The sequence below is a fragment of the Petaurus breviceps genome, unplaced genomic scaffold (assembly GCF_028583685.1).
Source record: "Petaurus breviceps papuanus isolate PSGF00001 unplaced genomic scaffold, PetGlider_PUasm1.0 139, whole genome shotgun sequence".
In the NCBI taxonomy this organism is placed as follows: domain Eukaryota; kingdom Metazoa; phylum Chordata; class Mammalia; order Diprotodontia; family Petauridae; genus Petaurus; species Petaurus breviceps.
In genome coordinates, this window is record NW_027185697.1 from 14,205,891 (window position 1) to 14,219,822 (window position 13,932).

At 44.5% G+C, this 13,932-nt stretch overlaps 1 protein-coding gene across 1 annotated transcript in view; it reads right to left on the reverse strand.

Annotated features, from left to right (window-relative positions):
* NKX2-6 (NK2 homeobox 6) overlaps positions 1-13,580 on the reverse strand; it is a 44,177-nt gene extending 30,597 nt beyond the window's left edge. The window contains exons 1-3 of the mRNA XM_069067394.1: positions 13,271-13,580; positions 8,522-9,059; positions 8,420-8,476 (exon numbers count right to left, since the gene is read on the reverse strand). Of these exons, the coding sequence (XP_068923495.1) occupies positions 8,420-8,476; positions 8,522-9,059; positions 13,271-13,580 (905 nt within the window). The remainder of the gene's footprint in view (positions 1-8,419; positions 8,477-8,521; positions 9,060-13,270) is intronic.
* Between the last annotated feature and the right edge of the window lie 352 nt (positions 13,581-13,932).

Here is a 13,932-nt window from a genome sequence, read left to right on the forward strand (position 1 = left end):
TCCTTCCTTCCTTCCTTCCTTCCTTCCTTCCTTCCTTCCTTCCTTCCCTCCTTTCTTTCTTCCCTCTTTCTTTCCCTCCCTCCTTTTCCTCCTCATCCTCATCCTCCTCTTTCTCCTCCTCCTCTCTATATCAAAATGGCAATGGAAAGAATTCATGGATAACTTCCAGGAAAAAAAATTAACAGCAAACAAACCTATGCTGCAAACTCTAATACATGTTGTAGTTAAAATGAACAATTCCCATGACAAACAACAAATTCTTCAATTAACAAGGAGAAAGACTTCTGAATTACACTGCTCATCCAACCACCAATATTTATGGTTTAGTATCCAAAATATATAGACAACTAGCATATATATGTGTGTATATCCAGAAGCCATTCCCCAATATATAAGCTGTCAAAGGATATGAACCAAGTAATCAAAAAGAAGTGTAAATTATTAACAACCATATGGAAGAATGCTCCAAATCACCAATATAAAGAGAAATACAAATTAAAACAATCCTAAGGTTCCAGCTCTTGTCCAACAAAGTGACAGTGATGACAAAATATGGAAATAATCCATTTTGGATGAATCACGGGAAGATAGGCACACTAAGACACTATTGGTGGAGTTGCAATTCAGTGAAATTGTTTTGGAAAGCAATTTAAATCTATTCAAAATGCCTACAATGACCATTACTCTTTGCTCCAGAGATTCCCCTTGTAGGCATATACCCCAAGTAGGGCATTGATAAGATGAAAGCACACAAATCTACCAAAGTAGTTACAGGAGCACGTTTTGTGGCTTAAGAAATTATGGATCAAAATATAATGGAATATTGCTATGTAATAAGAAACAATACAAACACAGATCTTTAAAAATCCTGGAGAAGTCAGACAATAAACTGGATTAGAACTAGAGTATTATCAAAGCCAAATCATTGCACACAATAGCAAGGATATAACACTTATCTATAAGAACTAAAGAACAACCTTTATAATAATTATACTGACATATGTCATAATCTCTAAACTGTGTTGAATGAAAGACTTTCCAAATATAGAGACCTAGCAGAAAACACCACAATCACACAGAGACAGCCTGAGTCATAAATTAATCCTGTGATCTTGTCTGATACTGAAGTTGTCCTGAGCATGCTTTCAGTGACCTTACAGCGAAGGAACTGATAGCCTAATGTTTCTGTTCAATTATAATTTTTAAAAAGTTATGTAATTTAACTGTGTAATAGGCTACAGAACACTAAATATAAAAGACTATTAGTAGTGTGAGTAGCTAAGTGGATAGATTATTCTTCCTGGAGCCAGGAAGACTCGTCTTCATGAGTTCAAATCCAACTTCAAACACTTACTGAGTGTGTGACCTTGGGCAAGTCACTTAGCCCTGTTTGTCTCAGTTTCCTCATCTGTAAAATGAGCTGGAGAAGGAAATGGCAAACCACTCAAGTATTTCTGCCAAGAAAACCCTGAATGGGGCCATGGAGAGTCAGAGTCGACTAACAAAAATAACAGCTTATCAACTTGTCCTAGGACCACTTTTGTCTGAACTCTAATAAACAAGATGAGAAAAATGGTTTTTTATAAAAATAACAATCAATTATTAATACTTGATTATTATATCTGACCTCATTGAAATATGAACATTTAATAATAAATTGAAATGATAATACTTTTTAGATACTTATAGTCCTTTTTGATCCTCCTTCCATGAGTCAGACCTGAGATGTGAACTCCAATGTGATCTAAAGCTGATCTCAGGAGAGAGCTGGGTTCAATTTGTACCTGGGAAGAAGGAAGGAGGGAGGGAAAGGACAGAGGAGACCAAGCGGAGTCAAGAAGTCTGAGTTTTTATTGACTTATCCACCTGCCCTAGGTGAGCACCCCAGACCTAGCACTGTCAGGAAAGGACTGAGGCTATCTCTCTGAGAGCTTTTTTGTTTTCTTTAGAGGTCAATTACTTCCCATTTGGGGAGGTTGTGAACATTAAGAGGTGGCTGGAGTGATGGGTCTGAGTGGGGTCCCAGAGATAAAAGACTGATTACCTCCGGAGAGCCTGCTTGCTGAAACCTCTTACAAGGATAAGAAGTTGTTGGGAAAGGAAACCCACACAAAAGGAGCAGATTTCAGTGGGAAGGAGATTACAGGGACGGAAAGTTGACAGGGGGATTCTGGGGGAGGGTGCTGCAAGGGCGACAATCTTTTAAATTAATCCTAACAGAGAGACAGACAGAAGGTCTGTCAGGGAAGTGGGAGAAGAGTTTTCTTTCCTTTGCTCTTCCTCCGACTCCCATTCCCTCCTTTCCCTTCCATTCCTACTGAACAGAAATGGGTCGGGTCACACTGGAACTTGGAGAGGGTTCATAGGCATTCCTCAGATGACTAACCTTTTCAAATGAGCTAGGCATTTCCCTAGTGGGAATTTAGAGAAGACAAATCTTGTTGTCTTTGCACAATTTGACAAGTTTTACCTGAACTAGATGAATAATTTTAATATATTTTAAATGGAATTTTTTTTGATAACCTTTTTACATTGCTGTCACTTCTAAATTATTCTGCTCATTCAAACACCCAAAAGATTGCTTCTTTTAAACAAACAAATACATATAAGCAAAACAAAATAATATCCTGACCATATCTGATCACATGGGCTTAATTCAGCACCTGGAGCTGCCCAGAGAAGGGGGGCATTCTTCATTGCCTGTCATCCCTGAGAACCCAGACTGGTCAATGTTGGTGGGAGATGCGATGCCTTTTGATGTTCGTGCTCGCACCAATCTGATCATTTACACATATTGCCTTCCTGGTTTTTCTCACTTCACTCTGCTTCCGTACATTCAAATCTTCCTAATTTCCTCTGAATTCTTCATATTTCTTATTCATTCTGCTGAAATAATATTCCATTACACCCATCTACCACATTTTAAAAAAACGACCTAAATACTTGGGTACTTGCTTTGCTTCCAGGTTTTTGCCATCACACACACACACACACACACACACACACAATTCTGCTATAAATAAACTCTATAAATGGGGTCTTTCTCTCTGGCTTTGATCACTTTGGGGGTAAAGGTCCAGTACTGATATCTCTGGGTCAAAGGATATAAATTGTTTAGTGACTTAAAAAAATACAATTTCAAAGTATTTTCCAGAAAAGTTGGATCATTTCACAGACCCAACAACAACCCATGAATGTGTGTTGTCCCACTACCCTTCCAACGTTTACCATTTTCCTCATGTAGAATTTAAAGGAGTGTTATGATATAAATAGCTCCATTATAACATAAAGAAAAATTGAAAACAAGAAGGCTACAAATGTGATAACTTTGCATGTTACATATTGGAATGAAGTATAGATTTTTAGATACAATGTGGGAATTTGTTTTGCTTGACTATACATATCTGTTACAATGATTTTCTTTTTCTTTTATATTGTGGGGGTGGGAAAGAAAGAAAATAGATTTTATTAATTGAAAAAATTAAACTTATTTTTTAAAGATAGCTATGTGTTAAATTTATTTTATATTTTAAAATAAAAACATCTAATAGAGACCCTAATTTTATGTGCAATCCCATTTTTCTGTTCTAATATATATATATATAAATGCTTATTTAAATTATTGTTTGTTAAGTTCAGAAGTAAAAAAAAATTAACATCAATCAAGAAAATTCCAGTCAGTTGAACTTACTGGAAGATCACTATGAAGGTACAGTCTTTGGTTGAGATCTGGTTGGTTAGTTGGTATTTATTTTATCCTTTCCCCTTAGACCTCAGAATCTGTAAGCGGAGGACCTTCTACCACAAAACTTTAGTTTCATTCTAATAACTAGGTCCAGGAATCATAGGATTTGAAAGCTGGAAGGGGCCAAAGAGATTCTACTCCAAAGCCCTTATTTGATAGATGAAGCTGAAACCCATAAAAGTTGTGATGCCCCCAAAGTTCCACTTCTAGTCAGTCATTAGCAGAGCTACTATTTAAACCCAAGTCTTTGGGGGTCAAATCTAACACCTTTTCATTAAACCATATTACAATGATCCCTTTCACATTGAAGGGGGTTAGTGGGGCACATACTTATGATCTGGAAAATCCCATAAAATTTTTTGATCCTCCCTTTGCACCAGAGTAGAAGTCTGAATTATTGTGGTATCAAAATATAAAATACATTGATATTATGCAATACTATATATGTATTTTATACATTTTAGAGTTTCTAAACTTTTCCCATATTGTCTGCTGTCCTTTGCCTATTGTCTGTAGCTTCCATAAAACTCCTCCCAAATTCCCATTTAATTTCTTATGCCAACCTTTGACATATGGAAATCTCAATGGGGAAAGTCAGATTGTGGAAAAGACAACTGTGTATTTGACTAACTGCTAAATTATCCCCAACCAGTCTTTAATTAGGTCCTGCTTGATTAGCACCTTCTGTGAGAAGCTTTCCCCAACTATTCCCAGTCCACAGTGTTCCTTCCTTCTTTTGCATTTAGAAGATTCCACGAACATAGTAGAAAGAAGAGTCAACTTGGGGTCTGAGGACATGGGATCCAGTCCTGTCTCAGACAATGACTGTGTGATTCTGGGCAAGTAATTAAACCTGTCAGCTTTAGCCTCCTCACCTGCAAACTGGAGGTAATAATAACACCTACTCCCAGGTTGTTGTGAAGTTTGAATGAGGTAATATTTGCCAAGTTCCTGGAACATAGTAGAAACTTAATAAATGACTGTTTTCTTCCTTCTTGGTTTCTCTGAGACTGAAATCTAGAATCCTATGTCCTTCAACTAGCTGTAGTAGTTTGGTCATGTCCCTCAACTTGCCTGGGCTTCCATGCCTTCATCTTTGTATTTCAAATCCCTTCTGTCAGCTTTTTGACAGCAGTGATTTTGTCTTGTGTTCTTGCCTAGCATGCCATCTGGTCCTTAGTAACAGCTCCATGAACCCTTTGTTTAATCAATTCTATTAACTCTCCTTGATTTTCTTCCGCATTTCATCCATTGGTACTGAACTTCTCTTTTTGGGTTTTCTGTGGAATAAAAATGATGCTTTGGGGGATTTTTTAAAAATTGGAATGATTTGGAAGGAGTCAAGTCTTTCCAAGGAAAGCTATATGTGAAAAATGTTGCTTTTGTCATTTTTCTCCCTGATGTACACCTAAAGCTTGAAGGGCTGGGGACCTCCAAAGCATACGAGGAGGCTTGTTTTGATTACAGACACTATGAATAGAAGGGATCTTGGAGCTCATGTGGTCCTATCCCTTCCTTTTATAGACAAGGAAAGCAAGGGCCAGAGAAGGAAGGGACCTTTTCTAAGATTTACTAAGTGGGTAAAAAGGCAGCTAAATTGCCCCCAGTGGAATAGAGTACTGGGCTTGGGATCCTGAAGAGTTCATGAGTTCAAATCCAGCCTTGGATACTTACTGGCTATGTGACTCTGGGCAAGTCAATTAACCCTGTTTGCCTCAGTTTCCTTTTCTGTCAAATGAACTGGAGAAGGGAATGGCAAACCACTCCAGTATCTTTGCCAAGAAAACCCTCAAATGGGGTCAAGAAGAGTCCAACACGATTGAACAACAAAATGAGTGGAACAAAAGTCTGCAAACACAGGAGCAGAACTTGGATTCCCCTGACCATCAAGGCATTGTCTAAGGTAGTCTTTAAAAAAATTTATTTTTTCCAGATTGATGAGTTTAGGGAACTCCAAGCAGGGAAAGTCCACCCACGAATATAGACCATTGTAATGTACAACCTCAGACAGACCTGGGGATTCTGAGAGATTAAGTCATCGGCCATCAAAGGAAGGTCTTCCTGACTCCAAGGTCAATTCTTTATCCACTACAAGAAGTTGCTTCTCTCTAATATAAAAATAATTTAAATGAATACAAAAATTTCTCACTAGTAATATTTGATTGGATTCCAATGTGAATTTCATTTTAAACAGTCAACAGACATTTATTCAGATCTCCAAATTTAGAGTCAACAAGGATCTTTCAACTCCATTACAAGATCAATTTTCATAAAAATTCATTGTAGTATTTTTAAAAAGTTTACATATCAGTAAAAAAGTTGGATTTTTTATGGAGAGGGGAGTAATTGGAATAAGGTAGGAAAGAGGGAAATTATAGTGGGAGAACGCTGAGTATTCTGCAACTAAAGATACTTGAATTCTCTGATATTGAGATATACAAGTCACTTTCCTACTTGGTATCAGGAAGATGTGGATTCAAATTCCTTGTGTTATACTTCTAACAACAAGGAGGTTGGGTAGATGATTTCTAACACCTTCTAGCTCTAAATCTGATGCTATTAGCATTGGTGGAGGTAGCTTCCCACACACAGAAAACCACACATCCTCCCCCATATTCCAGTAAGTGACACAGAGCCAAATGCCCTTTGTTCTCCTAGAATCCAAAGAGACAGAGTTGTTATAACATTGGCACATAATGAAACATTCAAATTTCACTTTAGAGAAGTGAATGGCCCAGGAGTTAAACATTGGAGACTTTTATTGATTCAAAATCAAGTGGGAGAAAAACATCAGGACTGGATTTTTCTCACCACATGTTTACCAAAAGAACATTTCCCAACTGAGTCCTGGATCTTAATAAAAATATATATATTTACGTTTGATTTCATCTCTTTCAGTCTAAACATCTCTCAGCATCTTGATCTCAGGGCATTTTCTGGGGAACCATAGCCATGCCAGGAAGTCTGTGTTTATTTACCAGTCACCAGATGACACATCTTACTTCACCTCCTGTTTCTTAGTCTGAAACTTAGAATCTTTTTTCTGGATTTAAAGAAACTTTGGGGATAAAATTGAAGGAAGGGAAGGGATTAGATAAAAACGACTTAAGAGGTTGAATTATCTTTGCTCTTGCCTTTAGATATTGCATCTGAGGACTGAGGATTACTGGCTTTGCATCTTAAAGTTTCAGCCCTCCTTCCCTTGGAAATTCTTGTTTATAAGTGGTAGTTTGAGGAGAGAAAGAGGTGAAAGCTTTGAACTCAAAATTATGCATCAATTTCTTTTAAACTTATTCCCCCCTGTAATGTATGGAGGAATGGTGGGGGCGGGGGAACCAGGGACCAGTTGATAAATAACAAAAGATAAAGGAATCTATTTACCAGGGATATGACACTGGGTTGGTAGAAATAAAATGGGGTGGGCTGTCATTAATGAAACCCGCCCCTCTTAAAGGTATCTGGTATGCTCAGGAAGTTTAGCCCTCAGTGACACTGTGTATCTCTGAGGGCTGCTCTGTGGTCCTGAGAAAAGCCTGCCCTCTACTTTTCCCTCTCACCTTCCTATTATCCCTTGCCTTCTCCTGATATACCCTTTCTACTTTAGTTTTAAATTGGGAGATCTAGAGAATCTCTTTCAAGTTTTCCACTGGTCCCCAAAGGGAGTTTTCTCTCTCAAGCCACAGCTCTGCAGGGTTCAGTGGAAAAGTTTTGGATTCCAGTTCCACCTCTGAAAGCTACTAGCTTTGTGACCAGGAACAAGCCTCTTCACCAGAGGCGTCTCACCGGTAATTAGGGATAGGACTAACTAACATACCACCATGGGCACCGCTTCTGCCACCAGGTCCTTGTGAGTGTCAGTAAAGCATTTTGCAAACCTGAGTGCTTTCTAAAAGTGCTATCTGAATGTTACCCATGCTAATTAACAGCTGGCTCCAATTAAACACAGACCTAGTAGTGAGGAGTTATCAAGTGGGTGGTGGTAAACCATCCGCTAGAAACCTAGAACCTAGACGCTAGAACCATCCGCCCAGAAGAGACTGCAGAGATCATTCTAGCCCAACGGCTTTATTTTATAGATGAGGAAACCCAGGCCCATAGAGTGGAGGGAATTACCTTCCACTGGTAAGAAGTGGCAGAGTATCTGTCCTCAGGCTCCAAATAGACGGTTCTTTCCACTGTCTCAGGCAGCCTCTGAGACCAGCCTTACTTCTTCGAAGGAAGTGGGGAGTGGGGATATACCCATCAGAAGAATGTCTGCCATTGTCTTGGGGTTAGGGAGTTTGGGGGCAAGGGAAGGAAGAGGCACATTGCATGTCCTAGGGTATTAAATAATGCAAGTTGAATGAACATACTGAAATATGCTAATCGGATGCATCAGACCCTTTGGACACTCCTTATTCTAGCTTAAAAGGAACAAGCAGTCTAGTCTGGACTCTGCCAAGTGACCTTGGACAAGTCACTTTCCTGTTCTAGGCTCTTCTCTCTCACCTGCAAAAGGAGAGGCCCGAAGTCGACGATCTCTAAGGTGTCTTCTACCTTAAAAGAAAATCTGGGGTGTTTTCTATCTGACCATGTAGACTATGTCGTCGAGAAATAAAACTTAACCAGAAATGGAGTGGACAGCGTCTCTTGGCGAGCGGAATAGTAGGGGATCGAGTGAGGGAGACAGTTTACGTGCACCGACAGTAGCCGAAGGTAGAGACAGCCAGTCGGAAGCCATCTCCTCCCTTCCTGCAGAACAGTCCGGAAGTTCAGGACCGGGCCTGCGGGCCTCACCAGGCCCTGACCAGTCCCTGGGAGCTCTGGGCCGACTGATCTGCCACCTCGAAGTTCAGGTTCGCGCGGGAGCCTACTGCCTGGTAGCCGGCGGGAACAGCGCTATAAGGGGCGCCGTAGCCAGGGTAGGGGGCGTAGGGCGGCGCGCCGTAGGGCTGGCGGCCTGCTCGGACGCAGGGCCTGCCATCCCGGACCAGCACCGGTACTGACACCCTGCGTGCCGACAGTGGCGGAGTCGGGAGCGGCTGGCCGGCCAGCTCCAGGGACGCGTCCTGACGTTGTCTCTTGCACTTGTAGCGGCGGTTTTGAAACCAGATCTTCACCTGCGTGGAGGTGAGCTGCAGCACGCGGGCCAGGTGCTCGCGCTCCGGTGCAGAAAGGTACCTCTGCTGCCGAAAGCGGCGCTCCAACTCGAACACCTGCGCCTGCGAGAAGAGGACGCGGGGCTTCCGTCGCGGACGAGCCTTGGAGCGCTCCGCGCAGGGGGCTCCGGGGCAGCCGGAGCTGCTGCTGATACTGTCCCCGCCCGGGCCTTGTCCTGCAAGCAAACGAGACAGGACCGAGAAGGAGACAAGAGCGTGAGCAGTCCAACCTTTTCCATCCGAATCTGGGTAACCCCGGGTGGTTTGATTTCCATGGACGTTCCCCCGCCCTCCCGGCCCTGCAGCCAGATTTAGAGAGAGAGCTTGCAGATACTGCAAAGGGCGTTAAACTCCAGGCCAAGGTATGTATGCGTTTAACTTCTGCCTGGGGCACTTAGAGCTGGGGGCCCTGGATCACGCATTTAACCTTCCTCTGTGCTTCAGTTTTCTAATCTGTAAAATGGGGTGCTGGCGCCTATAGTACTAACTTTAGGAATATTCTACTATATGCATAAAGTACTTTGTAAGTCTTAAATTTCTATATGAAAGCCCGTCAGTTATGCTAACTATGTAATCTGGGGCAACTCCCTTCTATTCTGGGACACAATTTCCCCTTCTGTAAAACGAGAGGGCTGAAATAGATTACCGGGTTTCTTCCAGCCCCCAAACTTAACGAGACAATGAAGATTGCTGGACGTGGAGATTCATTTTGTTCGACTGCATGTTGTTAGGAGGATTTGGGTTTTCTTTTATCTTTTTTCCCAATGGGTGGAGGAGGCAACAGGAGCAAATAAATGCTCGTTAGTGGAAAAATAAATGAGCCTTGAAAATAAATGTCTAAAATACAGTCCAAAGTCGACTCGGAGTTCTGCTATCGGAACTCTAGCGCCTGAAGGGATGTCAAAGGTCAAACTAGCCCAATCCCCATCGTTTTAAAGACGAAACAGGTTTCGCTCTAGAAGGTTAAGTGTGTGACAAGCCCAAGGTTACATAGGTATTAGAGGGTCAGATGAATTTGGAACCCCGACTTTAGGATTCCAAAGCCACGGTAGCACGCCTAGGAGCGAGTCTAGCTTCTGGCATTAACTAGCTTGCCACCATGAACTAAACAATCGATCCACTTGTTCTCTAGATACAAAGTGGAGACAATGATTCTTCCACGACCCTAGGGTTGCAGAGAGGAAAGCGCTTTGAAAACCTTTAAATAGCCTCATAATAATGAGTTATTGTCATTCTGTGTTAATGATCCTGTCTCTTAAGTCTGCCTGCATTGTCTAGCCCCAAATCCATGGTTTGTCCTTCAGGTGGCTAGTGCAGATACCTAACTCTCTCAGCGAAATTTCATGAGTTGTCTGGTTAAAACGTTATCATCCTGCAGTCAGCCCTCTGATAAATGTCCTCTCAATGTTGTGAGGCTGCTCCTGGGTTCCCGGACACAGTACATAGCCAGCACATGGAGGAAAGTTTCCTGAGTTTGGTCGTACCTGCCACACAGCTGTTAAGGCAGTGCTCCCAACGCAGATCTGACTTGGTCATCTTCCTGTTTGCCATTATAGAGGCTTGTATTCCTCCACCATCTCCCCACCCCCCTTCCTCCTGTTGCTGCTCCTCCTTTTCTTCTTCTTCTTCTCCTTTTCTTCTTCGTATCCTCCTCCTTCTTCTTCTCCTCCTCCTTCTTTTCTTCTTCGTCTCCTCCTCCTTTTTCTTCTCCTTCTTCCTCCTCCCCCCCCTCCGTCAGCCTCTTCCTCTCTCTTCCCCTCTCTCTCCGTTCCTCTCTCTCCCCTCCTCTTCTGTCTCTTCTCACTCTTTCTCATCTCTTTCTCCACGTCTTTCTTTTCCGTCCACATTTGTTTCCCTGTCTCAGTCTCACCATCTGTATTTCTCTTCCTCTCTCTAATCTCTCTTTGTCTCAATCTCTGTCGCTCCCTCCTTCCCTCTCCATTTCTCACCTCTATCTCTTTCTCTCTCTGTCTCTATCCTGGCTCTGTTTCTGTCTTTCTATCTGCTTCTGTCTCTCTGTCTTTCTCTTCCTCTGACTAGATCTCCTCTCTCTGCATCTGTCACTACATCCCCAGCTCCCCACGCCTCTAAGGTGCCTCCAAAATTCCTCTCCTTCTTCTGGATCTTTAAGACTCAGGGCTGAGCTTCAAGGCAGGAGAGAGAAAAAAGATCCATTTGGTAAACCGCCCAGAGGATGGTGTCCCGGTCTGACCCAGGGCTGAACACAAAGATGCGGAGTATTTATCCGGCGATGTTCTCAAGGCTGTGTTGTTAAGCAATTGTCCCCAAATTTGGAGCAAATGGAGAGAAGAGGCCAAGACGGGAACGGAGAATTGGACTGCCCACTGTTCACAGCAGCCAATTATTGGTGATCAGAAGTGACTGAGAGACCTCGGGCCTGTCTTTTCACTTCGATGAGTTTCCTCATCTTACCAAATTCGAGACTTCCAGGGTCCCTGACACTTCTTAGATTCTAGTTATTTGGAGGGTCGGAAAGAGGAGCCTTTCCCAACTTCGGGTTGTGTCTCGTCTTCTCCTCCCCCTGTCCTTCCTGGAGGGGACTAGAATGGAAGCCCAAGTTACTGAGCACTATGCACCTTAGATTACCTGGAGCATAGGGCTTTCAGTTTCAATAGCAAAGTTCACCCAGGGCTACTAAGAGGTAGCTTTTCAACCAAATGGTTTCGTATTTGGAGCAAACACAGGCCGACGACCCGGACCAGAGCTCTTCTGTTCTGGAGGCTTTTGAAGGACTTCTTCCTCTTCTGTTCCTCCTTTCCCCAGCGTCCGACGCCCAAAGGCTTGTGGTCAAAACAGCTGGAGGTTCTGGAGCACCTGGGAATGCCTCCTCTGTTCAGGGGGAACGGGATTGCCCGAGAATTGCCTGGCTGGGACCTCGGCTCCCCTCCCCACTCCAGCTGGGCCCTCAGTCCCGAGGTTCTCTGGCCTTGTTGGTTTGGGGGTTTATCCTGAAGTTGACGGTCAGACGCATGCCAGGCCCTTGGACACTTTGCAGAAAGGATAATAATACCAGTAACGAATTTCCTTGGGGCTTTGAGAGGTTTGCAAAACACTTCACTCACCACAGCCTTGGGACTGAGGTAGTTCGAGTATTCATGTCCCTCTTTTATGGACGGAAAAATAAGGCTCGGAGAGAGAGGTAGAGGGGCTTGCCGGATTCATACAGCTGGTTACTCTCTGAGTTGGGATTCAAAGCCACCTCCCCCCTTCTCACTAATATCTCAGTCGAAAGAGCTTTTCCCTTGTCATCAGGAGGCCTGGGTTTGAATCTCAGCGATTGCTCCTCTCCCCTAATTGTCCAGCTTCTACTGCCTCTGGCTGCCAGGGGAGCCTGGGAAACGGCTCTGCTCTCCAAAGGGAATCTGGAGTCGGCAGTGCACTCACATGGGGGGGGGGACACCTTAGAAATCATGCAGCCCAGTCTTTTTTTTTTTTAACAGGTGAGAAAACCGAGGCCCAGAAGGGCGTGGAAGTGACGGGGGCGAAGGCGGAGGAATAGAAGAGCCTGAAGAAAGGCGAAGCAGCCAGCTGGTGGGATGGGCCTTGTCACTTCTACGCGCTCAGCTCTTTAAAGTTTTCCCATACTCTCACATTGGATCCCTCTGAGACAGGAAGGATGCCTCCTTCTCGTTTTACAGATGAAGAAACTGAAGGCAGAATAGTCTTTCCTAAGGTTTAATCGGCTGCTCAGTGGCAGAGCCTGAACTGAAATCCAAGTGTCCTTATCCTTATGCCCCGCCCCCCACCAGCCCCCCAATTTGGGGCTCTTTATACAATACTGCTTCCCAAAGCATCCCAACAAAAAGAGCTAGAAAGAGCTACTCTAAAGCCCTGATTTTATAGATTAGGGAACTGAATTTCAGAAAGTGTGGTGATTGCCCCAGGACACGCAGATAATAAATAGCAAAGACAGGTCAGGTCCTCTGACCCTGTATCTGACTTTCTGCCATAATAATTTCGGGAGTTATGAAGAGGGTTTGTCTTCGTTTTGTTGGGGTCTTTTGTTTGTTTTGATGGGAGGTGGGTTTTGGTGGGGAGGGAGCTTAGGTGCTATAACTGACTTAATCTTTAGGCTGGGTTTAAAGTGTTTCACCAAGAGGAGGTGAGTGGGTAGGGTGTGACGAAGACGGGGAGGGAGGCTGGCTACCTGAGAAAACGAACCCATGGGCATGTGTCTAGCAGACTGCGGTGAAAGGTCCAGAGGATCGGTCCCGCAGCTCGGGACGCTGGCGGTGAGGTGGGGATTCTATTACTGAGGTAGGGAGAGGGTGTGTGGCCTTGTGGGTGCAGAGAGAAAAAGGACAAAGCTCTCTAGAGACGCTCTCTCGGGCCCTCCTGCCCAGGGTGGGCTGGGCGCCTTACTCACTTGTCATCCCAGCCGGCTCCGTGGTCACTTCAAGGACGGTATCACAGCGGCTCCCCAGGGCCTCGAACTCTTCCTTGGTCGTGCTCCTGGACCAGCAGCTACCAGAACCTGGAGGCCCGTGGCTGGAGCATGCGGCTCCGGGGCTTTTTTGTGGGGCCCGTGCCCCAGGAGATAGCTGGGATTCCTGGGCCCTGCAAGTGTTGGAGCCCAGGAATACAGCGCAGTTGGGCTGTGGGCAGCGCTGCTCCTGTTCGCAACGGAGGATGTCTCTGACTGAGAAGGGCGTCGAGGTTATGGGGCTTGATAGCATCCTGGCTGCAGCGTGTGGAGGGAGCCCCGGCCCAGCCCGCAGAGGCCCCAGGTGGTCTGTGCCTGGCCAGAGCGACGCACCGCGGCTCGGCGCACGCCTGTCACCTCCAGTTCAGCGAGAGGCGCCGAGTGGCTCGCTCTCTCCAGTACAGCCTCCGAAGCGTCCCCATCGGCTTAGGGGGACCAGGGGCTGGCAATGGGGAGGCTGCCAGTCCCATTGGTTCCTCTTGAAACCACGTGAATCTAAGCTTTACCTTCCTGCCTGAAGCCACCCGGCTTCCCCTCCCCTTTCCAGCTCCGACAATCTTTATCACCTCATCGCTGTCCTTTTCCATCCTTAACCCTCCTGCCCC